The sequence below is a fragment of the Hypanus sabinus genome, chromosome 11 (genome assembly GCF_030144855.1).
Source record: "Hypanus sabinus isolate sHypSab1 chromosome 11, sHypSab1.hap1, whole genome shotgun sequence".
NCBI classification, from domain to species: Eukaryota; Metazoa; Chordata; class Chondrichthyes; order Myliobatiformes; family Dasyatidae; genus Hypanus; species Hypanus sabinus.
Genome location: NC_082716.1, coordinates 59210547 through 59231436, shown reverse-complemented (window position 1 = coordinate 59231436; position 20890 = coordinate 59210547). Strand labels below are relative to the sequence as shown.

The 20890-nt window shown below is 38.0% G+C and overlaps 1 protein-coding gene across 1 annotated transcript in view; it reads left to right on the top strand.

The window, feature by feature from the left end:
• The window catches only part of efcab7 (EF-hand calcium binding domain 7), a 62948-nt gene that overhangs the window by 14394 nt on the left and 27664 nt on the right, over positions 1-20890 (top strand). The window contains exons 7-10 of the mRNA XM_059984412.1: positions 11928-12069; positions 15354-15463; positions 17945-18099; positions 18813-18946. Coding sequence (XP_059840395.1) covers positions 11928-12069; positions 15354-15463; positions 17945-18099; positions 18813-18946 — 541 coding nt within the window. The remainder of the gene's footprint in view (positions 1-11927; positions 12070-15353; positions 15464-17944; positions 18100-18812; positions 18947-20890) is intronic.

Below are 20890 nucleotides of genomic sequence, written 5' to 3'. Positions count from 1 at the left end.
CTAACTGAAGGGAAAGATACTAAGAGATTTGAAAGTAGTGGGGGGAGGGGGAAATGCAAAATAATAGAAGACTGGAGGGGGTGGGATGAAGCTAAGAGCTGAAAGATGATCGGCGAAAGTGATACAGAGCTGGAGAAGGGAAAGGATCATGGGACGGGAGGCCTCAGGAGAAAGAAGGGGGGAGGGGGAATCACCAGAGGGAGATGGAGAACAGACAGAGTGATGGGCAGAGAGAGAAAAAAACAAACAACTAAATATGTCAGATGGGGTAAGAAGGGGAGGAGGGGCATTAACGGAAGTTAGAGAAGTCAATGTTCATGCCATCAGGTTGGAGGCTACCCAGCCGGTATATAAGGTGTTGTTCCTCCAACCTGAGTGTGGCTTCATTTTGACAGTAGAGGAGGCCATGGATAGATATACCAGAATGGGAATGGGACGTGGAATTAAAATGTGTGGCCACTGGGAGATCCTGCTTTCTCTGGCAGACCGAGCGTAGGTGTTCAGCGAAACGATCTCCCAGTCTGCGTCGGGTCTCACCAATATATAAAAGGCCACACCGGGAGCACTGGATGCAGTATACCACACCAGCCGACTCACAGGTGAAGTGTCAGGGAAGGACTGTCTGGGGCCCTGAATGGTGGTGAGGGAGGAAGTGTAAGGGCAGGTGTAGCACTTGTTCAGCTTACAAGGATAAGTGCCAGGAGGGAGATCGGTGGGAAGGGATGGGGGGGGGGGGGGGGACAAGTGGACAAGGGAGTCGCGTAGGGAGCGATCCCTGCAGAAAGCAGAAAGGGGGGGGGGAGGGAAAGATGTGCTTGGTAGTGGGATCCAATTGGAAAATATAGAATATAGAAATCGGTGTGGCCTCCTGTATACCAGTGTGACCCAATACAGTTTGAGAGACCGTTTTGCCAAGCATCTACACTCCATCCGCCAGAAAACGTGGGATCTCCCAGTGGCTGCCCATTTTAATTCCACTTCCCATTCCGATTTCGACATGTCGGTCCATGGCCACCTCTACTTTTGCAATGAGGCCACACTCGGGTTGGAGGAGTAACACCTCATATTCTGTCTAGGTAGCCTCCAACCTAATGGCATGAACACTGATTTCTCTAACTTCTGGTAATTTCCCTCCTTCCCCCACCACCACTTCCCATTCCCATTTATCTCTCACCTTATCTCCTTACCTGGCTATCACCTCCCTCTGGTGCTTCTCCCCCTTTTCTTTCTTCCATGGCCTTCTGTCCTCTGTTATCAGCAGGCCAGGCAGCATCTATAGAAAAGAGTACAGCTGATGTTTCAGGCTCAGACTCTTCATCAGGATTGGGGGAAAAAAGATGAGGAGTCAGAGTAAGAAAGAGGGGGAAGGGACCAATCAACTTTCCCAGCTCTTTATTTCTCCCTTCTCCCCCCTTCCTGGTTTCACCTATCACCTTCCTTCCCTCCCTCCCTCCCCCTTTCTTGCTCTGACTCCTCATCTTTTTTTTTCCAATCTTGATGAAGGGTCTGAGCCTGAAACGACAACTGTAGTCTTTTCCATAGGTGCTGCCTAGCCTGATGAGATCCTCCAGCATTTTGTGTGTGTTGCTTGCAGAATATAGTATACTGTTACAGGGAACATATACTGCAGTTAGATAAATAAAGTGCAAGAGCCATGACAAGATAGATTGAGAGATCAAGAATTTATTTTGTTGAGAGATCTGGTTAGTAGTCATAACAGTGAAATAGAAACTGCCTTTGAACCTGGTGGCGCATGTTCTTAAGCTTCCATATCTTCTGCTTGATGGGAAGGGAAAGAGAGAGACTGACTGGGGTGTGAGGATTCCTTGATTATGTTGCCTGTTTTCCTGAGGCATCAAGAATTGTATAGACAGAGTTAATGAAGGGAAAGCTAGTTATTATAATAGCTGTGAATGCATCACAGTCTTTCTTCAGTTTCCTATGGTCTTGAACAGTGCAGTTTCCATACCAAAACGTGTTGCATCCAGATAGGATACTTTCTGTGATGCATCCATAAAAACTAGTGAGGGTTATTGGGGCCATTCCAAAGGCTAATGGATTAATAACAGGAAAAAGGAAGAGGTAGCAAAGTTAAATCAATGCTTTGCATGTGTCAACACCATAGAGGACAACTCCCATCTTCCCAAGATAGTACATAGGTTAACTTCAAATACAGAAGAACTTGTAGAAATCCCAGTCCCAAGGGAGAAAGGCAGAAAAATCACCAGGACCCAATAGCCTGCTCCCAAGCATTCTAAAGAGATGGGTTCATACACAGTGGACCTATCAGTTGATAATTCATTAAATTCTAGGTGATTACATTGGAAAACAGACATTGTAACTCTCTTGCTGTAGGGAGCAAAACAAAAAGCAGGGAATTATGAGCCAGTTAATTTTACAAGATGGCCAAATCAATAATCAAAGAGGAAATAACCTTTTAAGAAAGCTGAAGATAATTAGATCTGGCCAGCATGATTTTATGGAAGGTTTTTTTTTAAATGTTCTTTTGAGATCTCTATTGTCTTAAAAATAATGCCATTATCAAGCAAGAACAACAGCAAATTATGTTCAAAAGATTCTTGGACAAACCAAGAAGTAAATACTGTTGATTTGTAACAAAAATAAAAAAAGTGGGACAAGTGTGATATTAAGGTAGAAATATAAACAATGAAAATCTGCAGATGTTGGAAATCTGAGCAGTACATACAAAATGCTGGAGGCGGGCCAAGTAGCACCTATAGAAAAAAGTACACTCAACGTTTCAGTCCTGTTGAAGGGTTTTGGCCCGAAACTTTGATTGTACTTTTTTCCATAAATGTTGCCTGGCCTGTGAGTTCCACCAGCATTTTGTGTGTGAGGCTCAAATATAAACTTAATACATTGAGTTAATTTTAGTTTCGATTTGATTATCTGAATGAATGACTGTTGTTTACTTTTGAAGGGCCAAGAAGGTTGTTAAATAGCTTCCACCACCATTTCATGTACATCTGCTCTCACCCCATTCTCCTGCCATCCTACCAGGCAAAGAGTTCCTCTTGTCCTCACCTTCCACCCCATCAGCCTCTGCGTCCAGCACATAATTCCCTACAACCTGCACCACCTTCAATAGAATCCCACCACCAAGAATATCTTTCCCTCATTCTGCATTTCTGCTTTCCGCAGGAATCACTCCCTTTGCGACTTCCTTGTCCATTCGTCCCTCCCCAATGATCTCCCTTCCTGGCACTTATCCTTGCAAGCGGAACACTTGCCCCTACACCTCCTCCCTCACTACCATTCAGGGCTCCAAACAGTCCTTCCAGGTGAGGCAACGCTTCACCTGTGAGTCTGTTAGGGTCATTTACCGTGTCCGGTGCTCCTAGTGTGGCCTTCTGTATATCAGTGAGACCCGAGGTAGATTGGGAGACTGCTTCATCAAACATCTACACTCTGTCCAGCAGAAAAAGTGGGATCTCCCAGTGGCTGCCCATTTTAATTCCACTTCCCATTCCCATTTCTATTTCCTCCTCTACTGTCGCGATGAGGCCACATTCAGGTTGGAGGAACAACACCTTTGTATTCCATCTGGGTAGCCTCTAACTTGATGGCATAAACATCAATTTCTTGAATTTCTGGTAATGCCTCTCCTTTTCACCATTCCTCATCTCCTCCCTTTCTTACCTTATCTCCTTGCCTGCCCATCACCTCCCTCTGGTGTCCTTCCACCCTTTTTTTTTCTCCAATGGCCTTCTGTCCTCTCCTATTAGCTCAGTTTGAAAATGAGAAAAGGATGCACAGATTTTAAATGTAGTAGCAGCTATTCTTTAGTTCTTTACTTCACCCCTCCCCCTCCCAGGTTCAGCAGATTGAAGCTGTGGGTGTCACTAAGTCATGAGTACATAGAGAGTAAAGGAGAGGGCTTAGTACACAGCCCTGACGGGCTCCTGTGCTGAGGGTCAGAGGGGCAGAGGTGAGGGAGACCACTCTTACCATCTGCTGGCAATGTGAGAGGAATTCCAGGATCCAGCTACACAAGGCAGGGTGAAGGCCAAGGTCTCTGAGCTTCTTGTCGAGCCTAGAGGGAATTATGGTGTTGAATGCTGAGCTATAGTCCAAGAGCAGCATTCTCACATAAGCATCCCTCTTCTCCAGATGTGTAAGAATGGTGTGTATAGCTGTGGCTATTGTGTCGTCTGTTGATCGGTTGTGTCAGTAGGCGAATTTTAGGGGGTCCAGTGTGGGTGGCAGCATGCTGCAGGGTTAATCCTTGACCAGCCTCTCAAAGCATTTACTTATTATTGAGGTAAGTGAATTCTGCGGGTCAAATGGTAAAGTATCTATTTAAGCTGTTCTGCATCTGTTTGAAGTTCAGTTACAATTTTTATATCTACTTTGGGCATCTGCCAATTGTAGCAGTGTCTGATTTTGTAGGTTTAATAATTTTGATTTTTGCCTTATGTTACACTATGTGAACAAAAATATAGAGAAGAAATTTTGACTGTTGTTTGCTTCAAAACTAGAAGCAACCTCTCAATTTCTGTTCCTAAGGGGTAAAGATAACATGATATTGACTTTGTAAAGTCAATATTTGTGTAGTGTTAATGTTGATTTTTTTTGTTTTCTTTCCTCCTTTCATCTCTTAACTTTGGTTATATTTTCCTTTCAACATCCAATACAATAACAGTTGTAAATGCTTGGAGAGAAAATTGGAAAATGCTACTGTTCTGGTTGTGAATGAGAGCCTGGAGACCTTCTGTAAAAATTGTGCATTGATGATTTTTGTGCTGCAATGTGGAGAAATAACAGAGCCACATCCCACTTGACACCTTTTTCCCCCATACCTATCAACCCCAAAACACAAAGGCAGCATAAATATATGATGAAATAGAAAAGACGTCATGCCTTTCTATATTAGATGTCTGAATACAAGGTCTCAATGGGACCGTATGTCACATACTCCTTCCAAGTAATTATACCCCTTAGGCTCTTTTGAAGATAATTCCACCCCATTAATAGCTTCCACCAAAAAAAAAGACATCTGATGCAAGAAAGGCCCTGGTGTTATTTTATTTTGAAATCATGTTTTGTTTAACAATATGGTAGAATGTTGTAAATTTATTGCAGAATACACTGGAGTTTGTTAAAAGGATTGCATGTTAATTTCTTATGAATTATCTGGTCAGTTAAGCATTTTTGGGAAGAACAGAAATAGTTATGCACCACAGAAGCAGAAATGTTCCTTTCCTGAGTTTATGCAATCCTATTCCCATTTACCCTTGTTAAGCAGAGATTAGTTAAAATGACACAGCATTTGTAGATGCTTTTAGCTGGGGGTGACAGACTCCTTTAAAAATGAACATCTTAGCACAATAGCAAAGTGAAATATATTTTTTTAAAAATAGCTGCAACTACATTTAAAATCTGTGCACCCTTTTCTCATTTCCAAACTGAGCTGAATATTACGCCTGGGGCATAGGGATGTTATAATATATTACAGCCCAGCCTCTGTCTGCTCTTTGTGATCAGTAGGTCTGTCTTGTTTTTAATCTTTTGTCCCTGATGCAGAAATTTTTAAAATAAAAAAGACATTCATAATATATCGATCTTACAAGATATTATCTGTTCAGCAGAGTTAAAACAGATTACATTTTACTTGTAAATTATGATGAAAGTAGTGTGGTGACTTCATCAATCACACCTCATTGCTGTTAACTGTGTGGAGAATATCACAAGGCTGATGCACTGTTGCAGGAATTCTTACACAGGTGATCACAAAGAAAGATGGTGGCTTGAGTTTCCTGATACTAATCAGATTCTTCTATTACTTGGTTAGATTGTTGTTCCAAGTGGTTTGTTTATCTTCAAATTAATTTGGGTTCTAAGTAGTTCAAGGCTTAATGCATTTTCTGGCCATTTAGACCAGAGACTATGGATTCAATTCCAGTTAATGCTGAGTGAACTAGTCTCATCAGTAATGGGCCTGCCTATATGTAATCCAGAGTTTCTGGGCTAGAAAAGTAAAATAAAATCCAGTGTCCATAAGTTCATTGGTTTTCCAGTGACCCCTGCTGGAAGATGTATCTGCACATACTGTGAGCTGCTTCATCTTTGAACAAGCTGGAAGTGTTCTCTATTTTGGTGTCAAATGAAGAAACCTCAGGGTCCATAGTATCTGGTATATCTTTGTATTAAAAAATAAGCCAAGCCCACAGATAAACCGATATGTTAAATCACCACACTGGATTTTATGATATTATCATCTTTTGATTTGAATGTTTAGTTTAAAAGAAAGGTAAAGAGTCCACATAAATTTTCGCTATGCGCATGTGAAATGAAAGACAACAGATTAAGAACGTATTTGTTTTGCCACGATATTAATGAACTAAATTGCAAATACTGACTTTTAATAGCTTTGATAGAAGCGTATCTGGCAAGTTCTTCACCAGGATGGGATGCAAATTTTAAAGAGACCAAGTATAAAAAGTAATTGTTTGAAGTTTTAAGATGAAATGTCTTTCATCAAGGAAGTATTACCTTCCTAGAATGTCTATTAAAACTGTGAAAGATTCTATGTGTTTCGAGAAATCGAGTTAAAGGGTCTGATTAACAAGTCAAGCAATAAGATTGAAATCAACAATGAAATGGTACAGTTGCTTCACCAATATAGAACCATAGAATATTACAGCACAGAAACAGGCTTTTTGGCCCTTCTTGGCTGTGCCGAACCATTTTTCTGCTTTGTCCCACTGACCTGCACCCGGCCCATATCCCTCCATACCCCTCTCATCCATGTACCTGTCCAAATTTTTCTTAAATGTTAAAAGTGAACCCGCATTTACCACTTCATCTGGCAGCTCATTCCACACTCCCACCAGTCTCTGTGTGAAGAAACCCCCCGCCCTAATATTCCTTTTAAACTTTTCCCCCCTTTACCCTTAACCCATGTCCTCTGATTTTTTCCTCCCTTAACCTCAGTGGTAAAAGCCTGCTTGCATTCACTCTATCTATATCCATCATAATTTTATATACGTCTATCAAATCTCCCCCTCATTCTTCTACGCTCCAGGAAATAAAGTCCTAATCTATTCAACCTTTCTCTGTAACTCAGTTTCTCAAGTCCAGGCAACATCCTTGTAAACCTTCTCTGCAATCTTTCAACCTTATTAATATCCTTCCTGTAATTCGGTGACCAAAACTGCACACAATACTCCAAATTCGGCCTCACCAATGCCTTATACAACCTCAGCATAACATTCAAACTCTTATACTCAATACTTTGAGTATACTTTAAGTATAAAGGCCAGTGTACCAAAAGCTCTCTTTACTACCCTATCTACCTGTGACCCCACTTTAAGGGAATTTTGTATCGGTATTCCGAGATCCCTCTGTTCTACTGCACTCCTCAGTGCTCTACCATTTACCTTGTATATTCTACCTTGGTTTTTCCTTCCAAAGTGCAATACCTCACACTTGTCTGTATTAAATTCCATCTGCCTTTTTTCAGCCCATTTTTTCAGCTGGTCCAGATCCCTCTGCAAGCTTTGAAAACCTTCCTCACTGTCCACTACACCTCCAATCTTTGTATCATCAGCAAATTTGCTGATCCAATTTACCACATTATCATCCAGATCATTGATACAGATGACAAATAACAATGGGCCCAGCACTGATCCCTGTGGCACACCACTAGTCACAGGCCTCCACTCAGAGAAGCAATCCTCCACTACCACTCTCTGGCTTCTCCCATTGAGCCAATGTCTAATCTGATTTACTACCTCACCATGTATACCTAGCGACTGAATCTTCCTAACTAACCTACCATGGGGGACCTTGTCAAAGGCCTTACTGAAGTCCATATAGACAACATCCACTACCTTCCCTTCATGCACTTTCCTTGTAACCTCCTCAAAAAACTCTAATGGATTTGTTAAACATGACCTGCCATGCACAAAGCTGTGTTGACTCTCCATAATAAGTCCCTGTCTATCTAAATACTTGTAGATCCTATCTCTTGGTACTCCTTCCAATAATTTACCTACTACTGACATCAAACTAATAGGTTCCTCTTCAATCTGTATAGGCTCCATGACCTCACTACCTGTTTGCCTTATTTCCATTGACTCCATGCCAGTTTCCTTAGTAAATACAGATGCAAAAAACCCATTTAAGATCTCCCCCATTTCTTTTGGTTCCATAAATAGCCAACCACTCTGATCTTCAAGAGGACCAACTTTATCCCTTACTATCCTTTTGCTCTTATATAGTAACTTTTCATATCTTGCACTATATGGCTGCCACAAAACAACACATTTCTTGATGTATATCAGTGATAATAAATTTAATTCTGATTCTGAACTCATTTTTGAATGTCGCAGTTGAATCTGCTTTCACTACTACCCTGACAGTGCATTGTTGATTTTACCTGTAAAATGACCCATGAGACCAACAAGGTCAGAGCAGTTTTTTCAGGACATTACATTAAAATCATTATCTTTAAGTGGAAAGAACACAGAGCTGGATTTCATTTGACTTGACCGAGCTTCTTGCTCATTCATGCTGGCTGGTTTGAGTTATTATGGGCTGATCTCATGAACACTCTGCACATGAGTTTGGAAATAAATGAAGCTTTAGGCAAGAGGGTTTAAGGAGTGTAGTCTTTTGATCCTATCCCTGGTATACCATGATAACTGTTCATGTAGATTCATCTCTGGTTGAAGCCAGAACTGTAATTTAAAAGTTACCAAATGAAAATTTTAAAATAAAATTAATTAAAATACAAAGAAATAACTAAAATATTAAAATAAACTTTAAAAAAATTCTCCTAGTTTCATGACTGGGCATCTGCATTTGAATATGGACTCTAGCCTTACACGGGCATATGATTGGATAGGAGTGTTTCCTAGCGAGACCTGTTCAGTTGCTGGAAAGTGAGTGGGATAAGTCTCAAACTTACTTATTCAATTGTATTAGTGTGGGATTCTGAAACTTAAAGGTTTTAACACCCACAGGTCAACTCCAGTCAGAAGAATTTGTGTCTGAAAATCTAAGTGGCTAGAGCGCCACCTGGTGCATTATGAGAAACAGAATGTCAGTGAATTTTTAAGTGAAAGTAAATACAGTCGGCCCTCCTTATCCGCGAATTCAACCAACCGTGAATCGCGAAAACCCGGAAGTGCTCTTCCAGCACTTGTTGTTCGAGCATGTACAGACTTTTTTCCTTGTCCTTATTCTCTAAACAATGCAGTATAACAACTATTTTACATAGCATTTACATTGTATTAGGTATTGTAAGTAATCTAGAGATGATTTAAAGTATACGGGAGGAAGTGCGTGGGTTATCGTGGATCGGGATCGAAAAAAATCACAAGTTCTCTACTAAGTAAGTTGGAACAGGTACATCCGGTATTATTTAGCGTCAGTTAGTCAAACATTTCTCTTAGTATATAGTATATATTTTACTTTTCTATGCATATAAAACAGTTAAGAACGTATGTTTCAGTGCCGAGATTGGGAATGGAAGTTCCTGCGTTCAATGTAGTGACAGATCGCTCCCAAGTCTGTTCTGCACCATGCCAGGTTGATGTGGAGGATCAAAAACCCAAAACCCCAAAACCCAATAGTTAACCACTGCGTTGCTTAGTAATAATTGTAGCTTTCATCGGGGCTGAGCCTTTCTCACTTTGTCCTTTAAAATTGTTCTGATCGTTGACCAACGTAGCCTAATACTTTTCCAGTGACCAATGGCATTTCACCTTTTTCCGATCGCTTTATTATTTCCACTTTATTTTCAATCGTGATCACGATTATTATCGTGAACAGAAACACTGCGGATTCAGAGCTCTGATGCCGGGTCCTAATGTCCACCGCACTGAGACAGGTTAAATAAGGTGTGGCGTTCCACTGGGTCCTAAGGTTTCCCGCATTGAGACAGGTTGAATAAGGGACTTGAGCATCCATGAATTTTGGTTTCTGCGAGGGGTCCCGGAACCAATCCCTCGCAGATAAGGAGAGCCAACTGTATTTACATTTTTTTCAACTCAAATTTCTTGATGCGTGCATTGAAGTCATAGTTTAATAAAATGGAAAATTGCGATACAGGAGATTTTCTAGGAATGCAACGGCTCCTCCTAACCCTTGCAATCTGGGATGGCGGGGGGCATCACCTGCAGACTACGCTGCTGTCCACTTTTCCATTTGAAGAGTTATTAATCTTCTAGGACTGGGGATTGGAAGATACTGACTCTCTTTCCTCAGTCTGAAATGGACAACAAAATGAAAAATATCATGGCATACTATGAAGCACTCAAATTATTTTAAATGAGTTCAGCCAAGCAAAACAGTTCGCTTTTTTGAACATTTTGCGTATTTTTATCTTGTAGGAAAAAAGATCACAAAACAAAACTAGTATAAACATCTAAGCCAAGTTCTGCCAGTTTACTTAGTACTTTCACTCTGCTTTGTTCATTTTTGTTTTATAAGGGGGGGGGGCCATACATGCATTAATAGGTTGTCACTTGTATGGATGGTACTGAGTGATAGATTAATTATGGCTGCTGAAAATGCCTTAGCAGGAAATAAACCAGGTAATCATAGGTATGAACACCTTAGGCTTGTACAGTATTCTCTCACATGAAAAGAATTAGGCAAAGCTTTCAAAATTCATGCTTTAACAGAGCTGTTATATTTTGTGCGGCAAAGAAAATAATCTGAAAAAGTCTTTTGAAAGAGGCAGTGGAATGCTATTAAGTAGTTGAGTGCAGCCATTTTAGCAACATTATATAAAAAGAGCAAACGGAAGTGTGATGCCAGGTTAGAGAATACAGCATATTGAAATGATTACTGCCCAGCATTTAGGTGAGCTTTTATTCTGAGTAAATTATTATTTTGATCTTCAGTTCAGTACTGTTCGTTCTGTGACCAAGGGACTATGAAATTATTTTCTTCACTCAATGCAACCTATTCCCAAAGAGAATTTATTATTAATGCTTCTGAAGATGTTTCTCTTTATTGAGTCTTAAGTTGCCTGGAATAATCCATGTTATTCATGTTTTTTTTCCTAATGTGTAATTAGACATAGATTAATAAGATTCCGTGAAGGTTAGCTGGTTTTTTATTAGTGTACTCTAGGAAGTTGGAAGTGCCTCTACCAGTAAAAAGCTTGCCGCATTGTTATATGTTTACTTGAGCACATATTTATTTGTCATGGAATATTAGAAAATAAAAAATGCCTTTTTCCAAAATGTCCCTTCCATTAATTTTAAAACCACAATTCTATGTCCCAAGTATTTTGAATTCATGCCTTATGTATTCCTCATTCTCACTCTCACTCAGGTTGCCTTGAGAAGGTGTTGAGTATTTCTAGATAACATGAATAATTAATTTAAAATGTGTACAATAACTTTTAAAAGATAAAGAAGATATTGATTTCTTAAGAATATATAAAATTATTTTAATAACTGATTTTAAGGATTTTATGTGCAAGTTACATGTGAGTTTAAAGGCTTAAAATCTCTGTTTTGAAATTGTTCAAAAATGTTTAATATAGCATTTCTCAATTTTATCCTTAGTGTGATCAAAGTTTTTGGCTATCCCCAAAGCAACCATGCAAGGCATTGGAAGTGAATCAATTACACTGTGAAGGGTCTTTGTGATCCCATTTTTAAAAAAAAACATTGTGACTCTAGAGATAGAAACTACTACCTTAACATAAAATTGTAGGCCACTCCATGTCTAGAATCTTACATGATTTTAAAAAGTGAATCAAATTTCTAAGTCCGCAAATAACTAAAAGTCTGCAAGATTTCACTCTTAATATATTTAATTATTTTTCCAAATTAAAATGCTGTTTTGATGTCTGTCTGCATTAATGAGCATTAATAAAAATCATGTCATGCACCTCTTAAACAAGCCAACTTTTGATGTTTCATATTTATACTTTTTTATTATAGAATTGGCAACATGCTTGGTCAAAGGGATGCTTTTACCTTGAAGATAATGATGGAATTGTTAGTCATCGTTATAGACTGGAATTGCATCAAACTACTAATGTTTTTCTTACCATCGGACCATTAAGCCTTGGCCAAACTGAAGGTATAATTTGTCAAGTATTCTGCAACAACTATATTTCTGTGGGTTGACATTTTAAATACTGAAAACAGTTTAAACAAAAAAAATATATTTCCCCGAGATTAGTTGGTCTGCTGGAAAAGGAAGACAATTTGCTGCATGTCAGTAAGATGAGGAAAGTATTTTAAATTAATATGAGATTTACAAACAAAGATATAATGTGTGATTGTTTCTTGGCTCAGAATGTCTAAGAGGCCACAATGATTACAGTGTCCCTGCAGGTATACATTCATCAGTAGTCATTTCAGTAATAAAAATTCACTCTTTTATCACAAGTCACTACCAAATGATTTGAAGGAGTAATGTTAGTTCATTATTACAGAGTTTTTATGGGGGGGGGGAATAAAAAGCATAATATATACTTGATAATCCAATTAGTTTTCCAAGGACGAATTTCTCAAGCTGCCAGTTCTCAGCAGGAGGGCCTCTTAAGGGATTTGCTTTGGAAACTGACAAGTCAATCTATTGGAACTTTATCCAGCAATAAAAATCCATTTTCTGCTTACTTAAACCAATGACCCTTCCCTCCCTCCACAATAAAATCAGAAATCTTTTGTCAATACACTGACCATTCGCAGTGGCATTAATGTCGTGAGAAAAACTTCCCTTAAGAATGCCTCTCTGTTTATAACATGGGATTCAATGGGGAAAAGCAATTTTGCATTCCAGAAATCACAATAGAGATAGTTTTTTATGACCCTTCTTAACATGGAGGTATATTGAATCTCGATGAGGTATCTGTAATTTTCCCAGGAAATGTACCTGAAGCAAAAATTTTTTGATTACTAATGGATAGTATTTCTTCCTGTATTTTATTGTGGGCTTTATAGTTATGGAAACTTACTCAAATAACAAAAATAAATGCAGAATTGCTGAAACAAATCTGACATTTTCTTGAAGTCTCACCTCCAAGAAAGAATAATGTTTCCAACAGTAGATTAACATTCTATAGTAAATGTCTGATGAGTTTTTTAAACTTACTTAAAACAATTTAAATAAACTCACTTTATGAAATCTAAAAATATGAGCACTTTAATCCCTTGAAACTGTTCCCCTCCATTGAAATCAAAGAGGAAAACATTTGAAATAACTTCAAGTAGATTCCCCTTCTTCACAAATGAAAATCACGCCATTGGACCTGTGGGAAATTGCTAATGTCAACTGCCAGTCACTTTGGGACTTGACCAATACATGGAAAGTCCAAATTAGCTAGCACTTGTACAGGAAATTTATGTCAATTTATGTATTGACATTGTACTGCAAAATCCTGCCCATTAGAAGTAAAATATTGGGGAGTTGTACAGCACAAAAACTGGCCCATGGCCCAACCTATCTTTGTTGACCAATTTGTTGACTAAGCTAGTTCCACTTGCTCATTTAGCTCATTTCCCTAATCAGCCAATGCAATTTATTCAAATCCAGTAAAAAGGAAACAGAAGATAAACACTTGGAGAACACATTTAGAGAGATACTCAAATTTCTATAATGAGAGGCTAGCAGTTGTCTAAACAACAGTAAAAGGTCTTTCAGAAGTGGAACAATAAGGAGGCATTTAAAGACAGACAAAAATGATCAACTTGAAAATGCGAGCAAGCACAAGGTAAGTATTCTGTTTGGCTAGTTTCTACAACTATTCATAAGAGGAAGTAAGTATTGTATGCTGTCTTCATAATACCTCAGGCAAAAACAAATCAAAGTACTCAACATTAGACAATATTTCTCTCTGTGCTTAATTGTGGGAATAATATTTATGGAAATTGCTTCAAATGAGTAAAACATAATTCAGAGCAATGGGGGTAAGATCTCTGGAATTGCATGAATGCTGAATGCAACAATGAAAATGTACTTGGGTTCATATGGATTGATAGATGAATATATGTGGACTGATAGTTTTCATAATTTATAATTATCTTGTAATTATATATCAGCCAAGAAAACATGACTGCTCTTGTGTTTCTGTTAGTCTCCCTATTTGCAACAAAATATAAATTCTGAGAGTTCATCGATGATTTATGTATCTCAAAGAGTTGTGTTTCTCTTACCTTTTATCATTTCTTTTATTCCCTTTTTGTTTCTTCCTTCTAAAGAACATAATGCAATAATGAGATGTCATTTCCTGTGCTGTTTACTTCGTATGTTATATCTGTGTTCAGAATTCAGAAAAGCTATTTTATTCCACAGTAATCACCATTTTCTTTTAACTCATAATTCTGACTTTAATGATGGAAAATACCAGCTTAATTGATGTTTCTAACTTCTATCCAGTCTTCTAATGCCAGATATACTTCAGGGAACACAAGGATATAATGTACCGAGTCTGGTAAAAATATAAATGTGTTCATGTTATGATTTTCCTATATATTGTACACAGAACGAATCATGCCGTTTCACACAATGATTAGACTGGGTTTTTGATGCCACAAATAGTTGAAAACGATTGTCAACACTCATGTCCTGGTATCAAACTTGAAGAATGGCTGTTTAAGTGAGGTTAGACATGGATGCCAAGCTCCAGCCAAAAGGAAATCAAATTACTAACTTGCAACTTTTTTTTAAAGGTTTCTAACTCTAGGTTCATTGCCTGCACAATGTTACACTGACTAATATGTATTTTATCTTATTTTTTGCATTTTACTGTTCTAGTTGGAAAATGGATGAAATGAATGTGAATGTATTATTTAATAGCATAAAAAAGTGCAGAGCAATACATTTTGTTACCTTAAAAAATGTAGAGTTTTTAATACATATTTTACTAATCCTAAGTAAGTTCCCTCCTGTTTGACAGGTGCAACATCACAAATCTTGGTAATGGCAGCACATCAATCAGCCAGTTCAATCATTCACAATATGAGAAATGTGTGTTCTATAGTTTCATCAGGTTTTTATGAATTTAGCCTGGTATGGTTGCAGAATTTCAGACAGGACTATTTATGATCTGAAATGGAAGCAAACTAATTTTGCCTCATAATTCCCTTGTAAAGTATGTTTAAATGATTTCCCAACCATTTTGAACACCTTATTGATTTTTAAATGTTTTATTCAATGTGCTGTAATCCTGTATTATTTGAATTCTGAGCAACTTCTCCCCAATACAATATATCTTTATCCGTTTAACAATTGTAAAATGACATACTTCCAACACAAATTTCAGCAGAATAATAAAGACTTTTTAATACACTCTACATTTTTTGTTGCCTATGGATTAGTCTTTAAGTCTCAGTAACTTTACATTTGTTTCTACTGCTCAGAAAAATTATCGCCCTGGATGAATGTGGATACAAGATTATATGTGTTGAGGAATGTTGGTTATCCTGAAGCTCTGGAAGTTGTGTGTGTGACAGAACTACGCGAAAAGGAGGTCTGAATTATTAACAAAAATAAAGTCTTTGAATATGGATTTGTTGATTATTGAATTGACACATGGAGAGATGAAGTATTGATGATTAGTGTGCATATGGTCTAAATTTGTTATTCATCTATGTGGTATCATCACAATGCACACTAGCTAATTCATAAATTGACTCTATCTGGGCAATCTCTGCCTCTTCCTTACATACCCGTTCAACTTGCAAGAGTGAGCCTGAGTTTCCAGTTTCCTGGCACTTTAATTTTCTGTCATCGGGTCATTGATCTGTCAGTGAATCTTACAAGGCAATGAGTCTTACATGTACAACTTAGAAATGAGCTGTTCAGCCCACTATGTCTGGGCCATCCTTTTTGCACATCTATCTAATCTCATTTGCCCACATTAGAACCATTTTCTTCTATGCCCTGCAATTTAAGTGTCTGTCTGAATAAATCCTAAATGGAGTAATTGTTTCTCATTCTACTACTACTTCTGAAAGCAGGATCCACATAGCAACCTGTATCTTATTCTTACCTTTATTCTTTTTCACTTACAATGATTCAATGGAGCCCGATGTAAGCTCTCAAATGGTATTTCATCTTTCATCAGGAAATGCTCAAGCTGTCGGGACTTAATATTAAAGTTAACATTTTCAGATGATCTTTTTTATGATTAGGCCACATTGTTTGAACTTGTTTTATTTTACCTTCTGTCCCTACTACCCAGTTTTTAAAACAGCACCCTTGGGACTCTGGTGCTGGCCTAGTGGATCATGACCACAAGGGTTTCCTCAAGATGCTCTGGTTTCTTCCTACATCTCAAGTATTTGCAGGTTAGTTAGCTAATAGGCTACTGAAAGTGGTACCTAGTATGTAGGTGAGTGATGGCATTGGGCTGGGTCAGTGGTTAGGCATGTAAGTAGATTGGAATTTGGGGAGAATAAATTAGGTTTGTATAGGATTAGTGTAAAAATGGATGCTTTATAGGCATGGACGGTGTGCCTTGGGGCCTGTTTGGTGCAGTTTCTCTGTATGATTCTTGTTTTCAGACTAGTGAATGTTATTACTCCAGCACACTTTGTATTGAAAAAAATTAAAAGGTATGTTACACAGAGGCTTAATAAAATTTCAGGTAAATTTAAGCACAAAGGGAAGCTGAGCATCCTTTAAACCCATAATGGAGTTCTCTAGACAGCTTAAAGGGTGAAATTTTGTAATCATTGTCCCATGTGAAGTTTAACAGAAAATTAAGAATCAAAATCAGTTTTATATCCAATGAAACTATTCTGTTTTTTTTACATGTACTGGGTGAGTGAAGCTTTATCTTCAAATGGCAGTCAGATGAGTGTTTTGTATAATGAAAGGGATGAATGGATTATCTGCCCCCTCTAGAACCAGATTTTGCTTTAATATCTGTCATCTTATCACATCATTGTCAATCAAACAGAAGTCTTGGTCTGTGCCAGCTGAGAACCAACAATAGTGTGATGCATGAACAACAATAAACAACTATTCTCTTTTTTTTAAAAAAAAAGGACCTGTCATGGAGAAGGCAAGTTTCCCCAATTTTGCCATTGAAACTACATGGATCAACTGCAGTATCCATCTTTGTTTTCCTCATTTCTTTAGAAGAATCACCTGCAGTGTCCAGGATTATGTTATCCTTATTTCTTCAGAAGAATCATCTGCAGTGTCCAGTATTATGTTATCCTTATTTCTTCACAAGGATCACCTGCAGTGTCCAGCATTATGTTATCCTTATTTCTTCAGAAGAATCACCTGCAGTGTCCAGCATTATGTTATCCTTATTTCTTCACAAGGATCAACTGCAGTGTCAGACATTGGTCATTTGTTTAAAACATAAGCAAAACAATGTCTTGGACAGATTTTTCATCTCCTTTTCTCTTACATGTCAACAGTAGCATTACACAGTTGACTATTCTGCTCCACCTCAGCAAAAAGCAGAGGTGGACATCAGCAGATATTGACTCTTTCAGTCCCACGTCATGTCTGTCACAACACATTGATACTGCTTACAGTTGTACTGTCAGAGCCTTAAGGCTTCCTGTGGATAAGCAGGACAATGGATTCATTCTCGCTTTGTCCTTAGCTCCTATGATCTAAAGTGCCAGAGAAAATTGTTTTAGCAAGGAAGGACTCTGACACAAGCTTTGGTAGAAATTCATATTTCCTTAAGTATGAAACCTAGAGTAAGCATTTGGTAACTTTATGCTATTCGAGCAATTTGCCTTCACCACATTGTCTAACTTTCCAACTGCATTGTCCAGGTGTGTTAAAATGAGCAATTCTCTTGATTTGGATTTAAAATTGGAATAAATCTTATTCTTTTATGTTGAAGCTTTATGCTAGTTATAGGAAAAAAACTGTCAAACTTGTTTAGATTTGAATTTGACTCCCACAGTTGTAGGAATAATTTGTGGCACCAATTTGTGTACATTTAAACAAAACCTGTTTAACAAATTTCCTACAACAGAGATCTGGATGGAAGGGAAGGCTTCATTCAGGAGTTTATCATCTAATCCCATTCACTACTGGCTGCAGATTAAGGAAGAGGAGTAAATCAATGATCCGAGAGGCCAAACTGGTCCACAGGGAGAATGGTGACTTAACGCTCACCAAGGAATTCAGGTATGAGAGTTTATTTTAAATAAATGTTATACATAATAGGTAATTTTTAAAAGATGTTATTTGCAGAATATAAACAAATCATCAGTGGGTTAGAAGTGAAAAAAGAACTTTTGGAAATGCACAGCAGACTCTCAGCTTATGGAAGAGAAAAAAATGAGTTAACAAATCGGTTTAACCCCTCTTTATCAGAACGCAACACTCATGCTGGATAAGGCCATTAGTATTACCAAAAATGGGAGAAGTTCAAATATACCCCTCAGATGAACTGATAACTAATTATTTGTATACATTCAAATAATTGGATAATGTTGTAAATTTTTTTTGGTAATCTTTACTATTTGATAATAAACATATAGGCTAATAGGTTAATTGTTCAAAAGGGTGGCATGGGCATGTTGGGCTGGAAGGGCCAATTATCTTTTAACCAGTTTTGGACAAAAATAAGGTGCAAGTTATGTTGCTTCTGACTAGTGATGCATGGGGAGAAAATTTGTCTTTAGAATATTATCTTAGTGCTTATTTTTGCAGTGTTTTCTGCTTTCATATTATTTTGATAGTTCCAATCTTTTAGGGCTTAAAAGCCTTGTATAATTATGCACTTGAGGAGAAAAATGCTGTTGAGTTTTTGAGGAAACAGTTACCACAGTACGTAAGGATTATTCTGTATTTTGATGATAACAATCTCTCCAATTTGATTCTTTTCCTTTGCTTAGGGCTGCACTATCAGACATCTTTGAAGTTATCGATTTAGATGGCAATGGGCTTTTAAGCTTTGATGAGTATAACTTCTTTGAGTTGAGAACCAGTGGAGAGAAATGTGACAGCGAGGCCTGGGTTTTGTGTCGAGGTGAGGTGAACAATATTATTTGCAGTTTGGTAATTCCCATGTTTTCTGTTTTAAACACAAGTATTTTTAATTGTTGTTGTGTTTAAATACAAAATCCCATTTTTTTTTAAAAAAAAGGTTGCTTAAAATTACAATGGAAGTAATGCTGAAAATTTTCATTTTGAGAGTAGCAAACATTGTTACAGGGAAGTATTTTATCTGGCAATTCAAGATATAATTAGAAATTACTGAAAGAAATAAGCAAACAAATGAGAAAAGAAGATGCAAACTCAAGGAAATCTGCAGATGCTGGAAATTCAAGCAACACACATAAAATGCTGGTGGAACGCAGCAGGCTAGGCAGCATCTATAGGGAGAAGCACTGTTAACGTTTCAGGCCGAGACCCTTCATCAGGACTAACTGAAAGGAAAGATAGTAAGAGAATTGAAAGTAGGAGGGGGAGGGGGAAATCCAAAATAATAGGAGAAGACAGGAGGGGGAGGGGGAAATCCAAAATAATAGGAGAAGACAGGTGCTAGAAAGGTGATTGGCAAAAGGGATACAGAGCTGGAGAAAGGAAAGGATCATGGGATGGGAGGCCTAGGGAAAAAGAAAGGGGGAGGGGAGATGGAGAACAGGCAGAGTGATGGGCAGAAAGAGAGGGAAAAAAGGGGGGGGGAACTAAATATATCAGGGATGGGGTGAGGAGGGGCATTAACACTGACTTCTCTAACTTCAGTTAATTCCTCTCCTCCCCTCCTTACCCCATCTCTGATATATTTAGTTTCTCCCCCCCTTTTTTTAAATTATGAGTGTATTTTGGACAGCATTCTATTTGTCAGTCAAAAGCATTAAAGAAGCAATGAATGTCTTGAATGTTATGAAGATTTAAAATGGGAATTCTTTTGTTCTGTGTAATGGGTGGTTTTAGGACATCATCTAAAGAAACTTGAGACCTTTTACCCACCCCTGTAGATGGCCTGCATAAATTTCTGGGAAAAAATAGGACAATAAGAATTGATGCATATTTTCAGTATCTTAGGGACATCAGTAAATAAGCAAACATCTCCCAGTCATTGGGTCAAGCACAAGATAGTTATTTTCAGATTGGGAGTTGGAATATTTTTCTGTATTCATTCATCATGCTACCAAAAGTTAGAAGGATACATTTTATTATACATACACAGTGATTTTTTTTATTTAAACAGAAACTGGGAAATTTATTTATTCAAAGAATGAGGAACAAGCCTGAAGTCACGTAAAAATTTAGGCCTTAGCACATATTTTTAAAATTGTTTTCTCAGAAGTTATTGTTGGTGTATGAAGTACCACGTGAAGATTTCTTTGCAGTAATTTCATTGCATAGCTTGTTGCACCAGATAGTCGATGATGATGCCACCAGACGGTTGATGTTGAGCAGGTCAATGTCAACTAAATCAGGTGAGAGTGGGCAGTTGCGCTGAGCGTGTTGGATATTTTACACCCTTTCGCCACACTCACAGGATTCGCTGGTCTTTAAACCCCACTTCACCATATCGTCTCCTGTCCTACTAACTCCTGGTCTCTCTCTGTTGAGAGTGCATCACTTCTGTTTATCAGTTCAGTTCAATTCAGTTTCAGTTTACTGTCATTTAGAAACCACAAATGCAATGCAGTTAAAAAATGAGACAACGTTCTCCAGAATGATATCACAAAAGCACACGACCAAACAGGCTACACCAGAAAATCCACATAACGTTTGGTAATCCCCAAATCCCGAGTCCGGAGAGGCTGCTGTGTATTAATATCATGCTACCATCTTAGCACGTTCCCTGGACAGGAGCTCCAAAACCAACGGACAAAACAAGACTACCCAGACACATAAAGTCAAGAGACCACCCAACAAACCAAAAACTAAAGCTACAAGACCTACTAAAAACAACATAGTTACATATAGTTGTAGTTAACATATAGTTACAACAGTG